General features: G+C 38.4%; 1 protein-coding gene across 4 annotated transcripts in view; it reads left to right on the forward strand.

Moving 5' to 3' along the window:
• LOC149076121 (uncharacterized) overlaps positions 1 to 17,907 on the forward strand; it is a 489,131-nt gene that overhangs the window by 369,543 nt on the left and 101,681 nt on the right. The window contains exon 1 of one of the 4 annotated variants that reach the window (XM_089243652.1): positions 13,749 to 14,525. The exons of the other annotated variants lie outside the window; for them this stretch is intronic. Coding sequence (XP_089099778.1) covers positions 14,339 to 14,525 — 187 coding nt within the window. The 5' untranslated portion in view covers positions 13,749 to 14,338. Of the gene's footprint in view, positions 1 to 13,748; positions 14,526 to 17,907 lie in introns of those variants that run through there. 4 annotated transcript variants of the gene reach the window in all.

Consider the following 17,907-nt stretch of genomic DNA (forward strand, 5'->3'; position numbering starts at 1 on the left):
GGTTTTATCTGATTCTGTAAATCGAGGATTCGAATGTTTTATAACCTCAACGTGTGGGAGGGGGGTTGCTTTTTCTCGCTGTAGATATTTTCTTTAACCTCAGGGAATTCAACCCTGACTTGAAAGATAAAACACCCCAATGCTTGAAGTCAGGACAGATCTCCTGAGATTAAAAAAAGCATATAAGAATATCTACTCAGCGCGAGAAAACCACCCCTACGTTTGTGCTGTTTGGGTCTGTGAAAAATATCTAAAAGCTATAACCATTTTTGTGTCAAATTTTATTAAGCCTGTGTGTCTAGCCTAGGCCCATTCGTAAGACGATTGTCGGCCTTACAGTACTTTACCTCAGTTTGGAATTCTCATTCTGGTACTTTCTAATATTTTTCCCCCATTCCCTAATCTTATCATCAGACCCTCCGTAAGGAATATTAACGTATACGTCTCTGGTATGTCAAGTTCAGGCATCAGACCCGCTGAGGGTCGTGAAGATCTCGCCGTTATAGTAGCGTAGCCCAGAGCCGGAACTACAAGGGAGCAAAAGGGTTCGTGCACCGGGCTGCAATCTTGATTAGGTGGTAAATTTTGTGGGAAACGAAAAACACTGTTATGAAATGATGTACTCAAAATCACTTTCGCCGAACGTCGGCAAAAATCCTAGTTACGACCCCGACTCGAGTTAATGTCTCGATTATTCGTAGAATAATCAAACGATCTTTTAGAAGAAGGGGGGGGGGGGCAAAAAAACGTTTCGCTAATCGAGATTGGACCCGAATGAATGAAGCATAATTGTTTTTCCTGCCAATTCTTTTTTCGTACATCACGCTTGTGGTGGTCCAGGGAAATGATTGTCCAATAATTTTTTTCTTTTCTCCACCTCATCCCTTCATTCTTCCGGGCTTATCAACTCTTCTCTTTCTAGGCGCACATACACTTACATTGAGAGAAGGAGACACAGATGGGTCTTTACTAGAATTTAAGACCAACCTCTTTTGCTCTAAGACAAGGAATGGGTTTTCCCGGAACAAACCGGAGCTGTCTTGTTTGGGAATTGTATTTCATTATATTTGTCATTCTGTAAAGAGAATTTCTTTTCTCTCTCCGCTCAACTGTTGTTTTTTTTTTTCCCCCTACTTGAAGATTTTAGTATAATTCTGATATTATTTACTTTCAATATTATACCGATACCAAAAATAGACATGCACAAATACAAAGTAGAGATTGGATGAATATTCGGCTGCTGTTCGTTATTCCGCCCGACCGAATAATGCTTAGGTAATGCAAACTAATTTTAAAAAATTATATTAATTGCAATTTTTCCCATAAATATTAAAAATTTACTGATTATATTTTATTGTGTTGTGTGAAAGAGGTTATGTCAGGGTGAGTTTGTAAGATAAGGGAAACATGAAACACTGAAAATAGAATCCTACTGCAATAAGGTGGAAGTGAGCGTAAATTACACAAGTTCACTAACTGAAGGGACCTGAAAAACCTAGACAAAATACGTATTGAGCTACTGAAAGTGGCAAAGAACATCTAGAGTGGAAAAGTAAGTCGCGAATATTATGGTGCATTACTAATAGAGAGTAAATAATGTTTTGCATTTTTCTTAATTAGATGCAAAGTTGTAACGAGTAGTGAAAAAAATTGTGCCATCAAGAACACGCGTGTCACTTCTTTTTCGACTTACTGAATTTCGTGTTATCCGAGGTATTTTCATGAATTTATTTCAAAAATTAGATGCAATAAAAAGCCTTGCATCGTGACAAATCTGTTCACAGAATTCTGCTGCGTGAAATGAGAGCTTTCTGAGTAAGATGTAGGTAGAGACAAAAATCGGTGTTTCCCAAAATAGGCTATATCGCTTCGTGGATGTGGGGGGAGGCGTTAGAAGGTTGGATAGAACAGAAAATCTTGTTAGATGGCTTATCTAGGTGACGAGAGGAATTTGTTTTTGTTTTTTTCGTGAAAAGAGGATCCATGAGAAAAATGAATTTGGAAAATTTTGTACCAGAAAAAACATTTTAAACCTGTAGCTTACTAGTGCTTTGTGAAGCATTTAACAGTGATCCATGGCTGAAGACATTGAAAGACTATTTTTCAAAGCAATGGATATAAAGCAATCTTGTAAACTATAAATACATTCAGAATACCCGAGGTGTATATTTATGTAAACATACCCGTCAGGTATTCCTGAACATGCATAGTGGCATTTGCAGTATATCATGTGTCTTTATTCTGCATTCATTTAATCTTTTTATTGCATTGAAAAATGTGAAAAAGTAATTTATATACACCATTTATGACTTCATTTATTATTTTTAACCTCAGAATATTGAAAGGTCCTTATTATTCGAGATTTCAGCTTACCCAGGTGTTCCTTCATAAGGCCCGGTCTACATAAACTTGGATAATCGGGGCACTTGTAGACTCTTACTAAGATTTATTTTTTTTAGACACATCTCTAATAATACCCGAAGAAATTTGTCGCCCAAGTATTTATTTGCTGTATATGTATAGCAAGGTATGGGTAGTGAAATTCTAATATAACCGCTCACACACAAACGTCCCAATATCAATTTATTCCCAATTTTTTTTCATTACGTTGAATTATGACAAATCAGTGTTAAAAATAAACCTTAGGCCCATAAATTAAATGAATGGGTAGAACACCCTTTCTGTGTCTCTTCGCTGTCACCATTTCTCGGTGTTTTTTTTTTTTTTCATTTATTTATTCCTTTTGTTTTTTGGTTCATTTTGCTGAGTGCTAACCTGTCATATTATCTCGGAATATATATTTCCTAATCTCTCTCTCTCCCCCTTTTCCATGGTAAAATGTTAAGTAATAACATGCATTTTCGAAGATCATCTTTCATCTTTAAAATCTAGCGGCTGACTATTGGTCGAACGTATTGGTGGGAAAAGGAGTTATGGGAAGAGGCGGGGAATGTGTGTGAGGAAAATGATGAGAGCAAGAAGAAAAAAAAAAAGTCATCCACATTTGGAGAACTTCTAGTTTCATGCAATCCATATTTCATTCCAAACCAGAGCCAGCAGCATACACATAAAAAAAATTATATATTTTTTTTAACAATCGAATTTGAGAGGATTTTTTTAGAGCTGTTTCTCCCTCTCTCACTCATTCACTCACTCCATAACTGGTTGGAGAAGGTTGCAGGAGGAGGACACTAGTGTATCTGCAAACCGTTGGACGAATGCGTTTTGCCCTTTACTCCGTCCACTACCGTGTCCTGCTGCACAGGACATCGTACTTTTCTGGTTTAATCTGGCGGAAAACGTCCAGGCAGACCCGCTCGACCCCGTATTTTTAACGTGCCGTGGGCAACCCCCCCCCCCTCGCCCCACTTACTCCTATACCCTGACTCTCTCTTTTCTCTGGTGTGCAGTAATATTTCACTGCACCAAATCGGTTTTTTCGACTGCCGGACACCTACTAATCGTCTCCTCTGTGGCGCAAATTACGGGGTTATCCTGTATTTTTTTATGCCACCTTTCTTTTTCTGTGTGAGTCTCGAAATCTCCAGTCCTTGATATATGGATTCCACGACGCTCCGCCTCCGTATTGCTTGTCTGTTAGCAGCCCCTTCCCTCTATTCGTGCACTTTTTTTTTTTCTGTCCGGGATTTTTTTTTCTGCCGTTTTTTTTCCCGTTCCTTTGCCATGAATTTTCCTTGTCCAGTTTACGAGGCATTTGCCGGGACAGGTCAGAGCTTTAACTGGAAGAGGAATATTAACGATTTTTCCAGACACATCACGTCCAGGACAATATTTTTTCTCTCCCTTTTACCAACCGTCCCACCCTTGTTCGACTCCACATTGTTTCTATCCAGAAATTCCGAGACCCCTCTCTACCCAAGTATTATCCTGAATAGTTTCAGCTTTTGACTTTCCATTTCTAAGATGATGTCTTGCTGTCGTACGTGATGTGATGCAATTTCTTTTTTTTTTTGTCCTAATGTATTTACTGTACGATGGAAAACTACGGGTTTTATCAAAAGGTATACAATACAGAGACTATGATACGTTCTTGGTCAAAGAAATGATTCAAATTGGAAATGGGAAATATTTCACGAAACTCGATACAGTTGATTGAGTCATTGGTCATATTGATGTCGTAGATGCGACCATACTAGAGTACGGGAAGCCGGACTCGCTTGGATTTCCCCTATACCTCGCAATTCCCAAGACCTAAAAAATCAGGGAAATGAAAAATGGTCAGGGTTAATGTAACATACTTGGCAAAAGTCAAGGAAATATGCAAATACAGTATTTGATAAAAGTCTGAGAAAAGTTCTGTGAAGGGAAAATCTGAAACTTGAAAATATTTTGAGTGGTTAAGATTTCGAGTTATATCTCTTTGTTTCAAGTGTTTTGGTCGGGGAAAAAGTTAGGGAAATTTTTATGTTTGGATCAGGGAAAATTATCATGTAAATTTTGCTGGGAATTCTGCATTAGACGTATTTGTCAGTGAAATAATCGTATTTTTCAACTAGTCACCTGAGCATTATGAATATTCGACCACTTATCTTCAATTTTAATGAATTATCGTTTGTATACATATTTTGGTCGATCAAGTATTGACAGAAAAATAAGTTAGAACACTCTCTCGCCGTAGTTGAAATATTTTTTGAATTGATCGAAAAACTACATCGGATTCCAATGTTTTTCCCCTGACGCGTTTTAACGTTAAAAAATATTCATTGTTTATACATTGTCATTCAGTTTTCATGGGTCAAACTTGAAGGGTCGAGAGAACACACCTAATCAAGCATTTTGCGTCCTGGAATGTATGATCGAATATGAAATGTTAAACTCTGTATTAAAATACATTGGTTAAACATTAATGGCGCTAATTTTGGCAATGAGGTTCCCGAAGGTGCCAATAGGAATCCAATAGAAATCACGTGCACGATTCCTAGGAGATAGACTCACAAAAAAAAGTCGAGAGAAAGGAGATATGGTGGGAGTGTTTGAGTAATTTAGAATTTTTCCCAGCAAAAATGGGTCTACTTCATTATGTTAAAACCTATTGCGATTTGACCACACATGCCGTGACTAAAAAATGCTTGTTTATGTGTCTTATATCACCTCTTAAGTTTGTTCCGTGGATTTAAAATCCATGTATGATATTCATTATTCAAAGTCGAAAGCATTCCGAAAATATATTTTGAATACGATCTCAATAACGTGATCCGTCTCATTACCACCTTTGTATTATCTTATTCACACACACACACACAGTTATCAGTTAGATTTTTTTCTCCTCTCACCAACTTTTTTTTGTCTGGCAGTCTGTCCTCGTAGCCGTCGTACTTATTTTCTCTTCGAGATTTCGATTCTTTTCCTCTCTCACACACATATATATGTTTTCCGGAGAAACGTTAACTACCAGCAAATGACGATCCAGTGCGTCTGCTTGCGTCGATTGGTCTATCCACTAAAGACTTGTTTCTCCTGGACACGACTGGAGCAATCCTAGAAAGAAAAAGGTGCCGGGGCCTGCAAGAAAGAGAAAAACCCACCGAGATAGAGAGTAAAGAAGTAAGATACAAGGGAGGTAAACAATTTGGGGACTGTGTCTGGATTTCCTGCGTTACAGTAATTATCGAAGAGTTGGTTTATCCTGTCATAATCATGGTCCTTTCGTTTTTTTTCTTTCTTTTCTTTTCTCTTCTCTTATCAAGATTTTTTTTCTACTTTTGTCCTTTTATCCCGTGTTCTGGATTCAGTACGGAGTTACTTTTTTCGAAAGGAATGGTCATCAAATGACGAAAACAAACAATGAAATTTAAGTCGAGTTTTATGTAGACACGGTCTGGTCACATTTAGAATGCTAATCGTCTTTTTTTATTATCACCAGGAAACACGTCATAAGAACATCTAGTTGGTCCGGAATTACACTATGAAAGTGTAATAAAAAATCTGTTACAAAACTTGAAGAAGAAAAAAAAATGAGCCCATTAGTTACATTCGCTCGAATATGACCGATATGCTTATTGGTTGTATTTTTCAAAATTTATGAAAGTTTATTTTATGAAATTTCAAAAATTCAACCAGAGTAAGATTATCGGTTGCATTTGCTCGAATGTAACCCATGAGCTTTATTGGCTGGACTTTTCAAGTTTTATAAAAGGGATTTTATCAAACTTTTATAGTGTAATCTCGGCCTTAGACACATAATCCACCAATCGCACGGAAAATTATATATTGTGGTATAATGTTCAAGACTTGACAAAAAAATAATAATAATTGCCACCCAATTTCTTAGGAGTCAAACATTCCCAAGAAAAACACTCCTACAAAATAGGTGGTATTTTCCGACTTTTCCGGGGCTCAATTATCCCTAATCCTCAATTAGGGACTGTTTCTCTCATGGTCTCATGAGAAAACGGAGCACGTGCCCAGGGCCAACAAATTTTCGGTCCCATTCGGATGCCAAAATTGGAATCTTTCGATATTTTAGTTTCTTCAGAAAATATAACAATTATTTTTAATTTTTGATCGTGTAGGGGAAAGGATGCATGGTCTCCCTCCATGCCCCTCCGCCCTTGCATACGCCTTTGCCTCGAAGAATGTTGTACATAAAGGGGCCAAAATTCTTTTTTTCACAGGGCCCAAGCTAATGAGGGACAGGCCCTGGTACTATAGGCGCTTCGCTCAAGTGATCTTGAAATGTGCTGAGAACCGCTCAAGTCATGTGGAAATGTGGCGTGGGCCGTTTGAGTGATCTTCAGCTGTGCCGCGGGTAACTTAAGTGACGTGAAATGCCACCGCAGGCCGCTTAGGTATTCTGTAACTTCGTCGTGAGTCACTCAAATGATCAGGAAATGTGCAACTTAGTTCATTTTCACAAGATTATATTTTATGTCGCTGGCCATGGTATGTACTAGTATATGTGAAAACTGCTCATACAGCCCGAAAGCAGAATGTTTTGCATTGTTCTGCAACGAACCCTCGTCTGACTGGAAATGCTCTGCGGTTAAAATCCCCATAATTATGTTTTCTTGCACTTTTTCTTAAAATACTTCCAGATTGTTCTGCAGTAGCGCTAATTGTTCTGGACGTACGTCGCAGATTTTGGGGCAGTATTGCATTCAAAATACCGAGGTTCGTCAGTAATACATCCAGTGCTGATGGCGAATGTGGTATCGAAGAATACCGAAAATAAGAATTGTTCGTGAACGACAGATATGTGTGGCAGGTTGTTTTTCTTGTCTTGTGTGGCGCGTTTCAAACATGCATCAAATACAGAGGTGTAGCTGTAAGTATAATTATTACTAAAATAATTATATACAGCTATACCTATAAATAATTATTTTTTTCTTCATTCTTGGATATTTCTTTTCAACGAATATTCTGCATTTGGATTATCGGAATATTCGTAATTTTTTTAATGGCCAAAAATGTTTATGGAGAAGGGAAATATACTCTACGCGGCCATTTACAAAACAAAGAAAATAATGCCTTCACCGACTCTGAAGGATAAAGAAAAGAAATAGGGAACAAGAGAAAACGAAAAAACCAGAAGAAAAAAATAAGTAAAGACCGGCAGCCGCCAACTTCGGGGATAGCCCTTGTAACTTTTTCTGTCACATCTCTGCGAAGTCCAAGACTAGTGGACAAATGTTTTACATATCTGTTATCCTTTTCTTTTTTTCCTCCAGGACTCTTCTCTGGATCTTCCCTTTTTCCTTTATATATATATATTCTTCTCTTGTTCTTGCTTTTGAAACAATTGAAAATGGAATAGATGGAGGAATCGAGGAAGAACTTTTTCCTCGAAGCCGCTGGGCCTGGAATGGGATGTAGTAATAGATGTAAAATATGCCTCGCGAGGATTCCTTTATTTTGTTGGTCTTTCTTTCTTTCTTATTTCTTTTTTTTCTTTTCGTCTTTGTCCCTGTCGACCTTTCTATCTTGAAATTGTCTACTCTGGTCCGTCTTAAGGGAACGTTTTTCCTTATTTTCCATTTTATTCTTTCTTTAGTTTTCTGTCCTGGATGTGTCTTTCTAGTTTTTCGACCTCCGTCCATCTCTCCTTCCTCCACTTTTTTTTTATGACCTCTATGTGTGAAACACTGTTATTCCCCCCCCCCCCGCACGTGTTCTCCGATCTCCTCTCCCGTACTGGTCAATCCAACTGTCCGTCCCTGCTTTGGTGCCATCTCTGTTCTGGCTGCAATTTTTTTTTCCTTTTTTGTACTGTTTCTTCATTTCAGTCATGGGCAGATCCCTGTCATAGAGATGAGAGAACATTCGAGAGTATAGTAGGGAATGTGTGTTCGGTTTTTGGCTGTCGCCAACTGGACATTTGGTCAACCCGCCAAGTACATGTCCTCATTAAAAGAACGAGTGGTGAGGAAAAATATTTTCCATTGGGTGGTAACTCATTTAAACATGTTGACAGAACGTATTAAATAAATGGGACTGAAACAAATTTAAATATGAGTAAATTTTTGCGTTTAAGCTTTAAAATCACTAAAATAAAAGGCTTTAAAAGCTGATATACGTCTTGTATCTAAGGTTTCACCCGCATTAGAAGGCAAAACCTTCGTTATCACTATCTTCCAGTATTTTCAGGATCGTCGTCACTATCCCATTAACGCCATAGCTTCTGTTGTGAAAGAAATGTATGATATAAAACCCTTTTATAACGTACTGAAAGTATAATTACTCAATTTACGTCATCATCCCTGAGCTCACAAGTATCTTTGAAATATGCAAAATATATTTAATTTTTTTTCTAATTTCGTCCCTTCATTTCAGTCAGAGTCAGAACTCTGTCATAGAGATGAGAGAAAATTCGAGAGCATAGTAGGGATAATGTGTTCAGTTTTTCGCTGTCACCTACCAGGCAACCCGCAAGTACAAGTTCTCATTAAAAAGACGAGTAGTGAAGGTGAAAAACGATATTTTTCATTGAAAAGTGTTTATACATATTAATTGAAAATAAAGTTTCTGTAGAAATCTCCCATCTACCCAATGGAAGGAGCTCAACTAATTTCAGATATGGGTAAATATCTATGTTGAGCTTTAAAAAAGTCAAATTATGAAGCTTTAAAAACTAATAAAAGGCTCGGCTCAAAAGTTTCACCAACATTAGGAGGCAAAAATTTTATGATTGTATCACTGTCTTCCAGAATTTTCAGGATCGGAGGCATTATCAATTGGCACTATTGTCTGTTTCGCCAAAACATGTATGATGAATATATGATATGATGATAAGTGTAAAAATGAAAAATGATTTTAATGAAGGCACTTATATATAAAGGAGAACAAACTTATCTTCCATCTTTGAGGGAACGGGTTGTTTCAAGTCCTTGAGCTGCTTAAGTTCCAGAAATCGTTGGAAAGAAAGAAGCAGAATAGGGAACTACGATTGGCTAAGGCGCTTTGAGAGGCGAGCGGACTCATCGTTTAGTGGCAAAACCAGTTCAACGTGATGTCTAATCGTTACAAAAACGCAGGATAGTTGAACAGCGGCTGGCTATAATACTTACGTCACACTTTGTTCAAAGATGGCGTTTTAGTCACCCTGGTTTTCAAGGGACTCTAATTTTAAGAAAGCTTACTTTAATGCTTTCATTAAACAAAAATAGTTGAATTCTGTATTGAACTTGTGAAGATAGGTTTCCTTGAAAACAATGAATAAATAAATCACGAAACGAAGACTTGACAGAACATTCCGGAATCCTTCCAAAATTAGATTTTTCGAGAATCTTTCCACGCCCTCTCCATAATAAGTTATTGCTACGATTACGGTATTACGTTCTCAACGTCAGGTGAATGTTCGTGTTTTCCTTATTCCAGTGTATGTCAATTTTTGACGTTATTGTAAATACGGACTCATATTGGGGCTTCGGATTTCTCGTACACATACAGTGGGCTTATTCCCGTGTGCGACGAGAGCCTTTCATCACCGTTTCAACAATTTTGATGTTCTCTCGGAAAATATTTGGAATCTCGCATGTGTCCATAGATTTGAAGTTGGCTTATTTTTTTTCAAAACTTCATTTCTTTTTGTAAATCGTTTTTAAGCTTTTCTCTATGAGCGCTGAATCCGTGAAAATAATCTATTTCCAATTACTCATATGTTTGATGGAGTTCTTGAGGAAGATTTTCTTTGATTTATAAAAGAATTTGTTATTATTATTTTTATTCGCTGAAGAACTTGTTATGATGAATGAGAAGTGGTGCCTTAGCTTCTTGTTCCGCGATTGGGAAAACGATTTTGCCCTTAAGTGTGTAAACAGAAAAAAAAAATCGCTTTCAGTAAGTTTTATGAATGTTGTTTGTGACTTAGCGCTGGTACTACAGACCTTAAGCGTAAGAAGCTCGTCCTGTACTCTCGATGGAACTTATCTTTTGACAGCTTGGTGCTGTATTTTCCATCCATGTTAATAAGCATTATCACGTTATAAATAAATATATAACTGTACCTCATGTGGAAGGACGTACGCAGGGTCGACCATTGAAGGGGGGGGGGGCACAAAAAGGTTTGGAGCGGAACAGTAATTTCTTCCAGAAAAATTTTGAGTAACCAACCTTCAAAAGCATTTGAATTAATAGAAATTGATTAAAATAGCATGGCAAGGTATTTTATTTCGGTAGTTTAATTTTTTTACAAAAATATTTAAAAGTAATTTTTAATTGTTGATCGGCTCTTGGTGCGCGCGAGCCCCCCCCCCCCCCCCCCCATGCTTCTGCGTATGCCTCTGCTCTCGTGTGTCTTTTTATCTATTTTGGGGTATTCAAGTGCCTTTTCTGATTTTCTCTCGTGACTTTTTATATGTTGTATTTCAGCTTTAAAATTTTAATATTTGGTGTTTTGGGCCCAAACAAGAACATTTTTGAAGGTTTTTCCTGTTGCGTACTGAGATACATAAATTTTTAAATTTAAATATCGTGTCATTGGAATTTTCAAATCCTTTTTAGTATTGTCCATTTGGCGGGTTTGCTGTCCCGTCGTTTTTTCCCTTTGGCTTTGGTTTGGTGAGCGTTGAGCGGCCAAGTACCGGTTGACCGATGTCCAGTCGCTGTCATCCGTAACTGTAGTCATGGAATGAGCGAGCTTTAAATTTCGAGAATATCGACATTCTCTTCTCTCCCTGGTTCCTCTCACCCCCTTTCAGCTCCCCAATCCTCCCTCTTTTATCCTGCTCCCCAGTGTACTTTCGTTCTTTCTATTTTCCCGGTTTTTCCGGATCGATTCTGGTCAACCCCCCCCCCCTTCTTACTCTTTCCCTCCATTCGATTTCCCCCACTCTTTTCTTTTCATCTACGAATTGAGCGCCTTCTGCCGGTGGTCAGTTCGATCTTATTAAAACGCAAAGCTGGAAATTAAAAAAAAGTAATCATAATTTAATACTTCATATAATAGTCAAAGATTGAACCGGATTATTTCCTATTATGATTCTCATAATATAGCATACTCCGGAATTGTTCTAATCAATGTTGGACATGCCACGTCGTCATGTGGTGCCTTAACATCATGGCCTACACACCCCTTGACTCGGGCCTCTAGGATGATATATTTTTCGCTCTCTCCCAGGCCAGGGTTTTTCACGAGCCCTCCGCAGTGAAATTATAGTTTGAAAAAAATAACAAAACAAAAATAATAAGATTTGTTCCCGGGCCCAGGACTAGAGTCAACCAGTCGGCCCTGTCCTTGGGGCCGCCATGCTTAAAATAATAGAAAATTAAAATTCATGAATATTTTAATGGGTTTGCCGAATAGATTGTTATTACCACTTAGAACTGTGTTCTTGTTGTAACTGCTGTTCGAAATTTCTATCAAAGTGAACCCGAATACTTACGTCTGGAAAAATGCAACTTTACTTATTTATTAATTTTCAGTTTATTCAGGGCAGTAACTAGAGGGGGCGGGGAGAACAACTGCCCCTGGCGGTAAAATTCATGGGGTTGCAATTTTAGGTGAAAACAAAGAAAACCGTTATAAAATTGTCGAATTTTGAAATTATGAGGGGGAGGCAAAAATCCTAGCTACGGCCCTGGTTTGTTTATTTTTTATTTTTTTGATTTTCCATTTGTTTCAAAGAAAGTGTCTAAACACGCATACCTCCGAATAAGGACATACCCATCACGTGACATCAAGGGCGTAGCGACGGGGGGGACTCGAGGGTCTGCCCCCCCCCCCCGAAATGTGAGAAAATGACCGAAAAAAGGGAAAAAGATGGGCAAATCTATTGTTCTATCACTTTGATCCCCCGAACGAAATTTCTGGCTACGCCCCTGCGTGACACTCTCCGGCATGCACCAAGAAATGTAAACTCCCCAGCGCAATGTTTGAAAGGTGCATGTGCTGTTTAAAAGTGCAGTGTAATATCTCGACAACGCATATTCATTGGACCGACACTTATGTCCGCTAACAAGGAGTGTTCCGTTAATAAACAGGGTGATTCCATAATTTCTCTTGCGCATTTTACTGGTGAACCGTTGATCGTAGAGGCATATTTCCAAAAGTATTCAAATAACGTGCAGAACTCAGATACGTCACTGATGGTACAAAGTCTTGTATAGCTATTAAAATATAAAAATATATAACTTTTTATACGGACACGCCTGTCCTATAAAACCCATTTAGAAAGTTGTTGCCCTGTCCCTCCCGGGGCCAACAAAAAAAAATTCCATGTTTCTAAATGCAATATTCACCGAGATATTTCAATTAGAAAATCGGAGAAATGTTCAGAAAGAACAGCATGAACGAGAGAGAGAGATGCAGCGTCTTTTAGTTTATGCTTTTCTATCCCATTTTCTTTTGAATTCAAATATCTCAGCGAATATTACTTTTTTTTTTGCAGAAGGGACGGGACAACAACTTTCTAATTGAGTTTTATAGGACAGAGCATCTGTATAAAAAGTTAATTTTCATATTTTAATAACTATTCAAGCCTTTGTAATGTGAATGGCGTATCTAAATTCTGCACGTTGTTTGGAATTTTTTTGTAATTGGAAGAATACCTCTAGGATCAACGGTTAGCCAGTAAAATGTAACAAGAGAAGTTATGGAAGCGCCCTGCAAAGCGAAATACATTGAAGGCTATTCCACTGGCTTCAAAAGTGTTCGTTATGGGAGGTTCCAGTGTAGTTGAGAAATTTAGCATTTTCGTTCTTGAAGTTATTGAGGATCGATCTCATTATCATGAGTAGATCTGTCTGTGTTTAATTGTATAAAATTGGTTATTCGTGTTAAATTTGACCGCTTTTTGATTCGAAAGTTTGGTAAATTTTCTGAAGCTTGTTTAAGTCTTTGAAGCTGAAAAATGAAATGAATAAAAGGTATAACTGTGTGTGTGTGTGTAAATATGTGTCTCTCTTCGTGGTTTTGTAGGGGGTGGGGAGGCTCCTCACCTGAGCTGAAGTATAGAAGAAGAAAATCATTTTTCTCTCCTTCTCTCGGCCATCTTCTTTGCTCCTTTACTGACAGGAAATGAAGGCATCTGCCTCCCTTTGTGCCTCTGATTGATTGACTGATAGGTAAGAACGTCGCTGAAGAAGAAGAAGCAGCTCTTGCTCTTCAAAGAGAGAGAGAGAGAGGAAGGAAGAAGAGCCCAACAGCAGACACACACAGCGCGCGAGCGTTGAATCTATTTACTTATAGATGCTCCGAGAAAGGGAGAAAGAAATAGGGAGAAAATCTGTTTGCCGCCTTGTGGCGCTGCAATCGCCGCTCGCGATGGGGCGGGCCCCCCTACCGTTCGGTCAGAGGCCGTCAGGCCGTAACAGAGCGCAGTACGCTCCGTAGGGTAGCTGACAACATGCAGCGTCTCTCAACGGCTGCACCACGAACTTGAAACAAAACTTGCGTCCCTTCTACGTGTATTTTTTTTCCTTTTGTATAACCGTGGTGACCAACCAACCCGCAGTTTGTTGTTTTTGTTTTTTTTTTCTTACGCTTTGATTCTTGGACTACCTCGTCGCCTGTGCGGACACGGCAGGTTTTTTTTTCTTCTCGCCGCTTGATCATCATCCTGAATTTTTGTCAGTTTAATTGGATTCTCGTTTTACCGCGGGAAGAAAACAAGGAGCCCGGACGAGTTAAGACGTTTTTGTTCTTCATTCCCCTTTTCCTCCGAATCCGTGCGAACTGATGATGCTGCCGCCGGTGGGGCTCCGGCTCCTGGCCGCCGGCTTTCCGCACGGTTGACGAGAGGCCGCCGCTAAGGTGAATTAAATAATAATTAAGCAAGAAAAAAAAAGGGTTTTTTTCCCGTTGTTGTGCCACACCGACGACTTCCCGGAGATCTCCTGTCGAGAAGACGACGTTCCGAGTTATTCGAAGAAGCCCTACCGGATGGATGCCGTGAACGTACACCCGTTCTTTCCGTTGTTGTGGGCGAGCAAGTTCGGGCCCAGGCTCCCGTGGCCCCCGGCGGCCCTCAATACAGCCTCCTCCTCCCCCGCCGATGCTGGCCGGACAAACGGCAACGTTAACGGTACTGCCGCGGAAGGGAAGTCACAGCTTTTGGCCCAACTACCAGGTGAGTCTTTTTGTTTTCATCCAACTGAACTTAAACCAATTTAACAAACTTTAAATATTTAAAAAAAAATGTTGGAAAAAAAACTTGTCACAAGCCATACTCGCTATTACCGGAAGTTTTGTATCGGTCGGTTCAATGAGTATGAATTGGTTTAAGGCGAAATTATCCATTCTCGTGACCTTTTTCCTCATAAGATCGTGCCCTGTGCAAGTATGAATTTCTGCCCCTCCCCCCGATATTTCATGTTCTTTGAGGCAAAGGCGCAGGACCAGTGCAAGGCCGTCTTAACAGCATCATGAACCCCGGGCCAAGTGACTTTTCTTGTGGCAAATTTTCGAAAATTTCGATCCAGATCTCATTTTTGTAAGGTCCCTCTTCTTTTGAGGCCCCGGCCCGTGCCTGCATTACAAGAGGCAGCTAATTTCAATGCCCTGAAAAAATGTGGGTCCTTGACACGTGTCCCGATTTCCCAATACGAGAAACAGACCCTGTCCATTCTGAGTGTTTATTCTACCTTCTGAAGTTCGAATTCATAAAATAAATTTGTTTCACGCGTATGCGCGCGTGTACACGTGCACACATTTCTAATCAGTTTTCAAAACTAATACTAGTCTCAAATGCGTGTAAACTAGACTTATCAATGGTGTTGACCAGAGATCAATATTTTTTTAGTCGCGAGCACTACCTGTACCCATCATCAAAAGAAGAGCAACCTGAAAAGTTTAACATGAGAATGCATGAAATCAGGATGATTTCAATCCTTGAATGCAATTTTGCACAAGAAGTTAAATTGGAACGTTGATCAAGTGCTCGCGATCACGACATCGGACACGAGCATCGAGCACTCTGGGTGTGATTCAGGGAGCACCGAAAGTGCAATGGGTTGAAGATGCCTGGTATAGATACTAGAGAGCATCGGTTCTCAAACTTTTTCCCTTCGCGGCTCCCTTGCACAGGTGTTTAATTTTTTTTCCAACTGTAGCTGCCCAGTATAATATCGAAAAGAACTTTATAGCACTGAATAGGTGCACTACAATATCTATAATATTGACAGCTCACGACGACGCCCCTAGGAGCCGCGACGCTCACTTTAATAAACATTGATCCAGAGAAAAGTTTGGAATTATTTTCCTAAATGCTTTCCTTGAATCCGTGCGTGCTTTCATTTATCTGTGGTGTGGTATCGTGTGTGTGCATAACGTTAATTAAATGCTTAAAAATCGCATAAACATGTTAGAATACCATTTTTCAAATATAAATAAATGAGTTCCATTAATAAATAAAAATTTATGCAATTCATGTGATCGACCACAATTTTCATCAGAACTTCCGTAGCAAAGAGAAGTTCGAGACAACATTCTTACCCGAGTGAGACATCGTTTCGGCACTCCTCTGACGTTTCACGCATGTTAAACTACCCCAAAAACTCATAACTGTGTTTCCAGCTAGATGAAATGTACCAAGAATTATTTTTGTCTGTGATTCGAGAAAAATATTTTTTTTAGGAAGTTCGGGTAATATGTAATACTTTTTAATTTCCTCGATTATTCCAATTTAAAACACAATAATAGAAACCTTAAATTTGCATGTCTATAAATTTTGGATTCATGCCTTTGCATTGACAAGTGTATCTATCATACCTAAAAACAAGTATTGTGTCTGAGAAAAAAAGACATTAAAAAAAAATTCGTTGAGTAATATCGAATAGGTGGTTCAAAATGAAGACTCATTGATCAACAACAACAAGATTTAATGAGTCTTTCACGATGAACATTTCATCCCTTTTGTTTTTGTAGTTGATGATGCGATGGTGTCATAGTCTATTTATAAGTGTCAGAAATGCAATCTTCTTATTTTGCCCCACAAAACAGCCAAGGTGGACCCACAAAAAACAGGACACGCATCATTTCTAGACCTTTCTTCTTCTATCTTACTAAATTTTACATCTTGTGAAGCGATATTCGAGCCCAACTCGCACAGAAAATACTTATAGTGTTACTTATTACCCGACATACCATCTGTGAAAAATAGTCTCCTCCAACCGGAGAGAATCGCTAGCTAAAAATCAGCGTAGTACAATTGCACATAGCACTCGTGGTTGTGCATTGTGCTTAGTTTCAGATTTTTGGGCACATTTCCAATTATTAATAAGCAGTTTTGAAAACTTTCGTAAGTAAATTTATGTAAGTGGGAAAACAAATATTCTATTATAGCAGCCGTGATGATGGTGACGACCGACGACTTTGAGTCTATAGCATCCTGAGAACATTTTGAAGTTTGTTTATCACTGTTCCACATCGGTGCTATAGTTGAAGGTGGAAAAAACCCGGTATTCTATATTACCCGACTATTCTATATTACCCGACTATTCTATAATACCCGTACTTCCTATATATTTTCCTTTATACTTGGTTTGGCGTCCCGTGCGGCCACACGGGTCGCACATCCCTTGAGTTGCCCGTTTCAATAAATCACATGCATATGCCTGAAATATTTCGAATTTTATCAATGTTACAAACGGCCTAATTTAGATCAGTTTTAAAACAGATTGTTGGATATTCACGGGATATGAGAAAACCATATTGATTTCATATCGTATTATTGGCCTCACATATTACGAATACTTTTTTTATAATCATCAAAAGGTATTCGTAAACCTCAAATACTTACTCACTGATACATCATCTACTGTTTTTAGAAAAATAGAGAAAAAATCATTACGATGCATTATCACAGTTGTCAAACGCTACATCCGATATTTCAGAACATTCGGGTCCGTAAAGTGACTGCAGTAATTTTTCCGCCTTAGTGAATATTCATCGCTTTCGTAGATAATCTTTAATCGCTCTTCAAAGTTCCTTTGAACCTCATTTAAATACAATGAACAGGATAATGAATAGAAGAGAGAAAAAATCTTACACTACGACAAATCAAATTTCATGAGGAAAAATTTCTCAGGAAGTTCTTCAGTATAATGTCTTACAATTATCCGAATATTCATTAGTTTTTATGGGTAGAATCCGCATGTTTCTTATTGCCTCTTTATTTCTTAATTGACATTTTCAGATCATTTCGAATGATAACGAGTGTTACAAAAACAGCAAATAATGGAAATGACCTTCCGTATATCGATGCAAAAAATACTCCAAAATATATATGGAAAAAAATCATAATACATAGCATATAAAAGCTTTTTGGAGTCCATTTTTACGAATTTAAGTCATTTTAATGCTATGTATGGCTTATATTCCGTCAATAATATTCCGTATTGCTTTGTGTAGTTCATTTGGTATAAAAGAATATAGAGTTTTATGTCTAGTGAGGAAGGAAAAAAATGTGTGTGATTCCCTCCCTTTTTTTTCACATATATATTGTTAAAGTA

Source organism: Pholcus phalangioides, unplaced genomic scaffold (genome assembly GCF_987345545.1).
Source record: "Pholcus phalangioides strain wild (caught in Gottingen) unplaced genomic scaffold, Ppha-v1.0 ptg000015l_1, whole genome shotgun sequence".
Taxonomy (NCBI): domain Eukaryota; kingdom Metazoa; phylum Arthropoda; class Arachnida; order Araneae; family Pholcidae; genus Pholcus; species Pholcus phalangioides.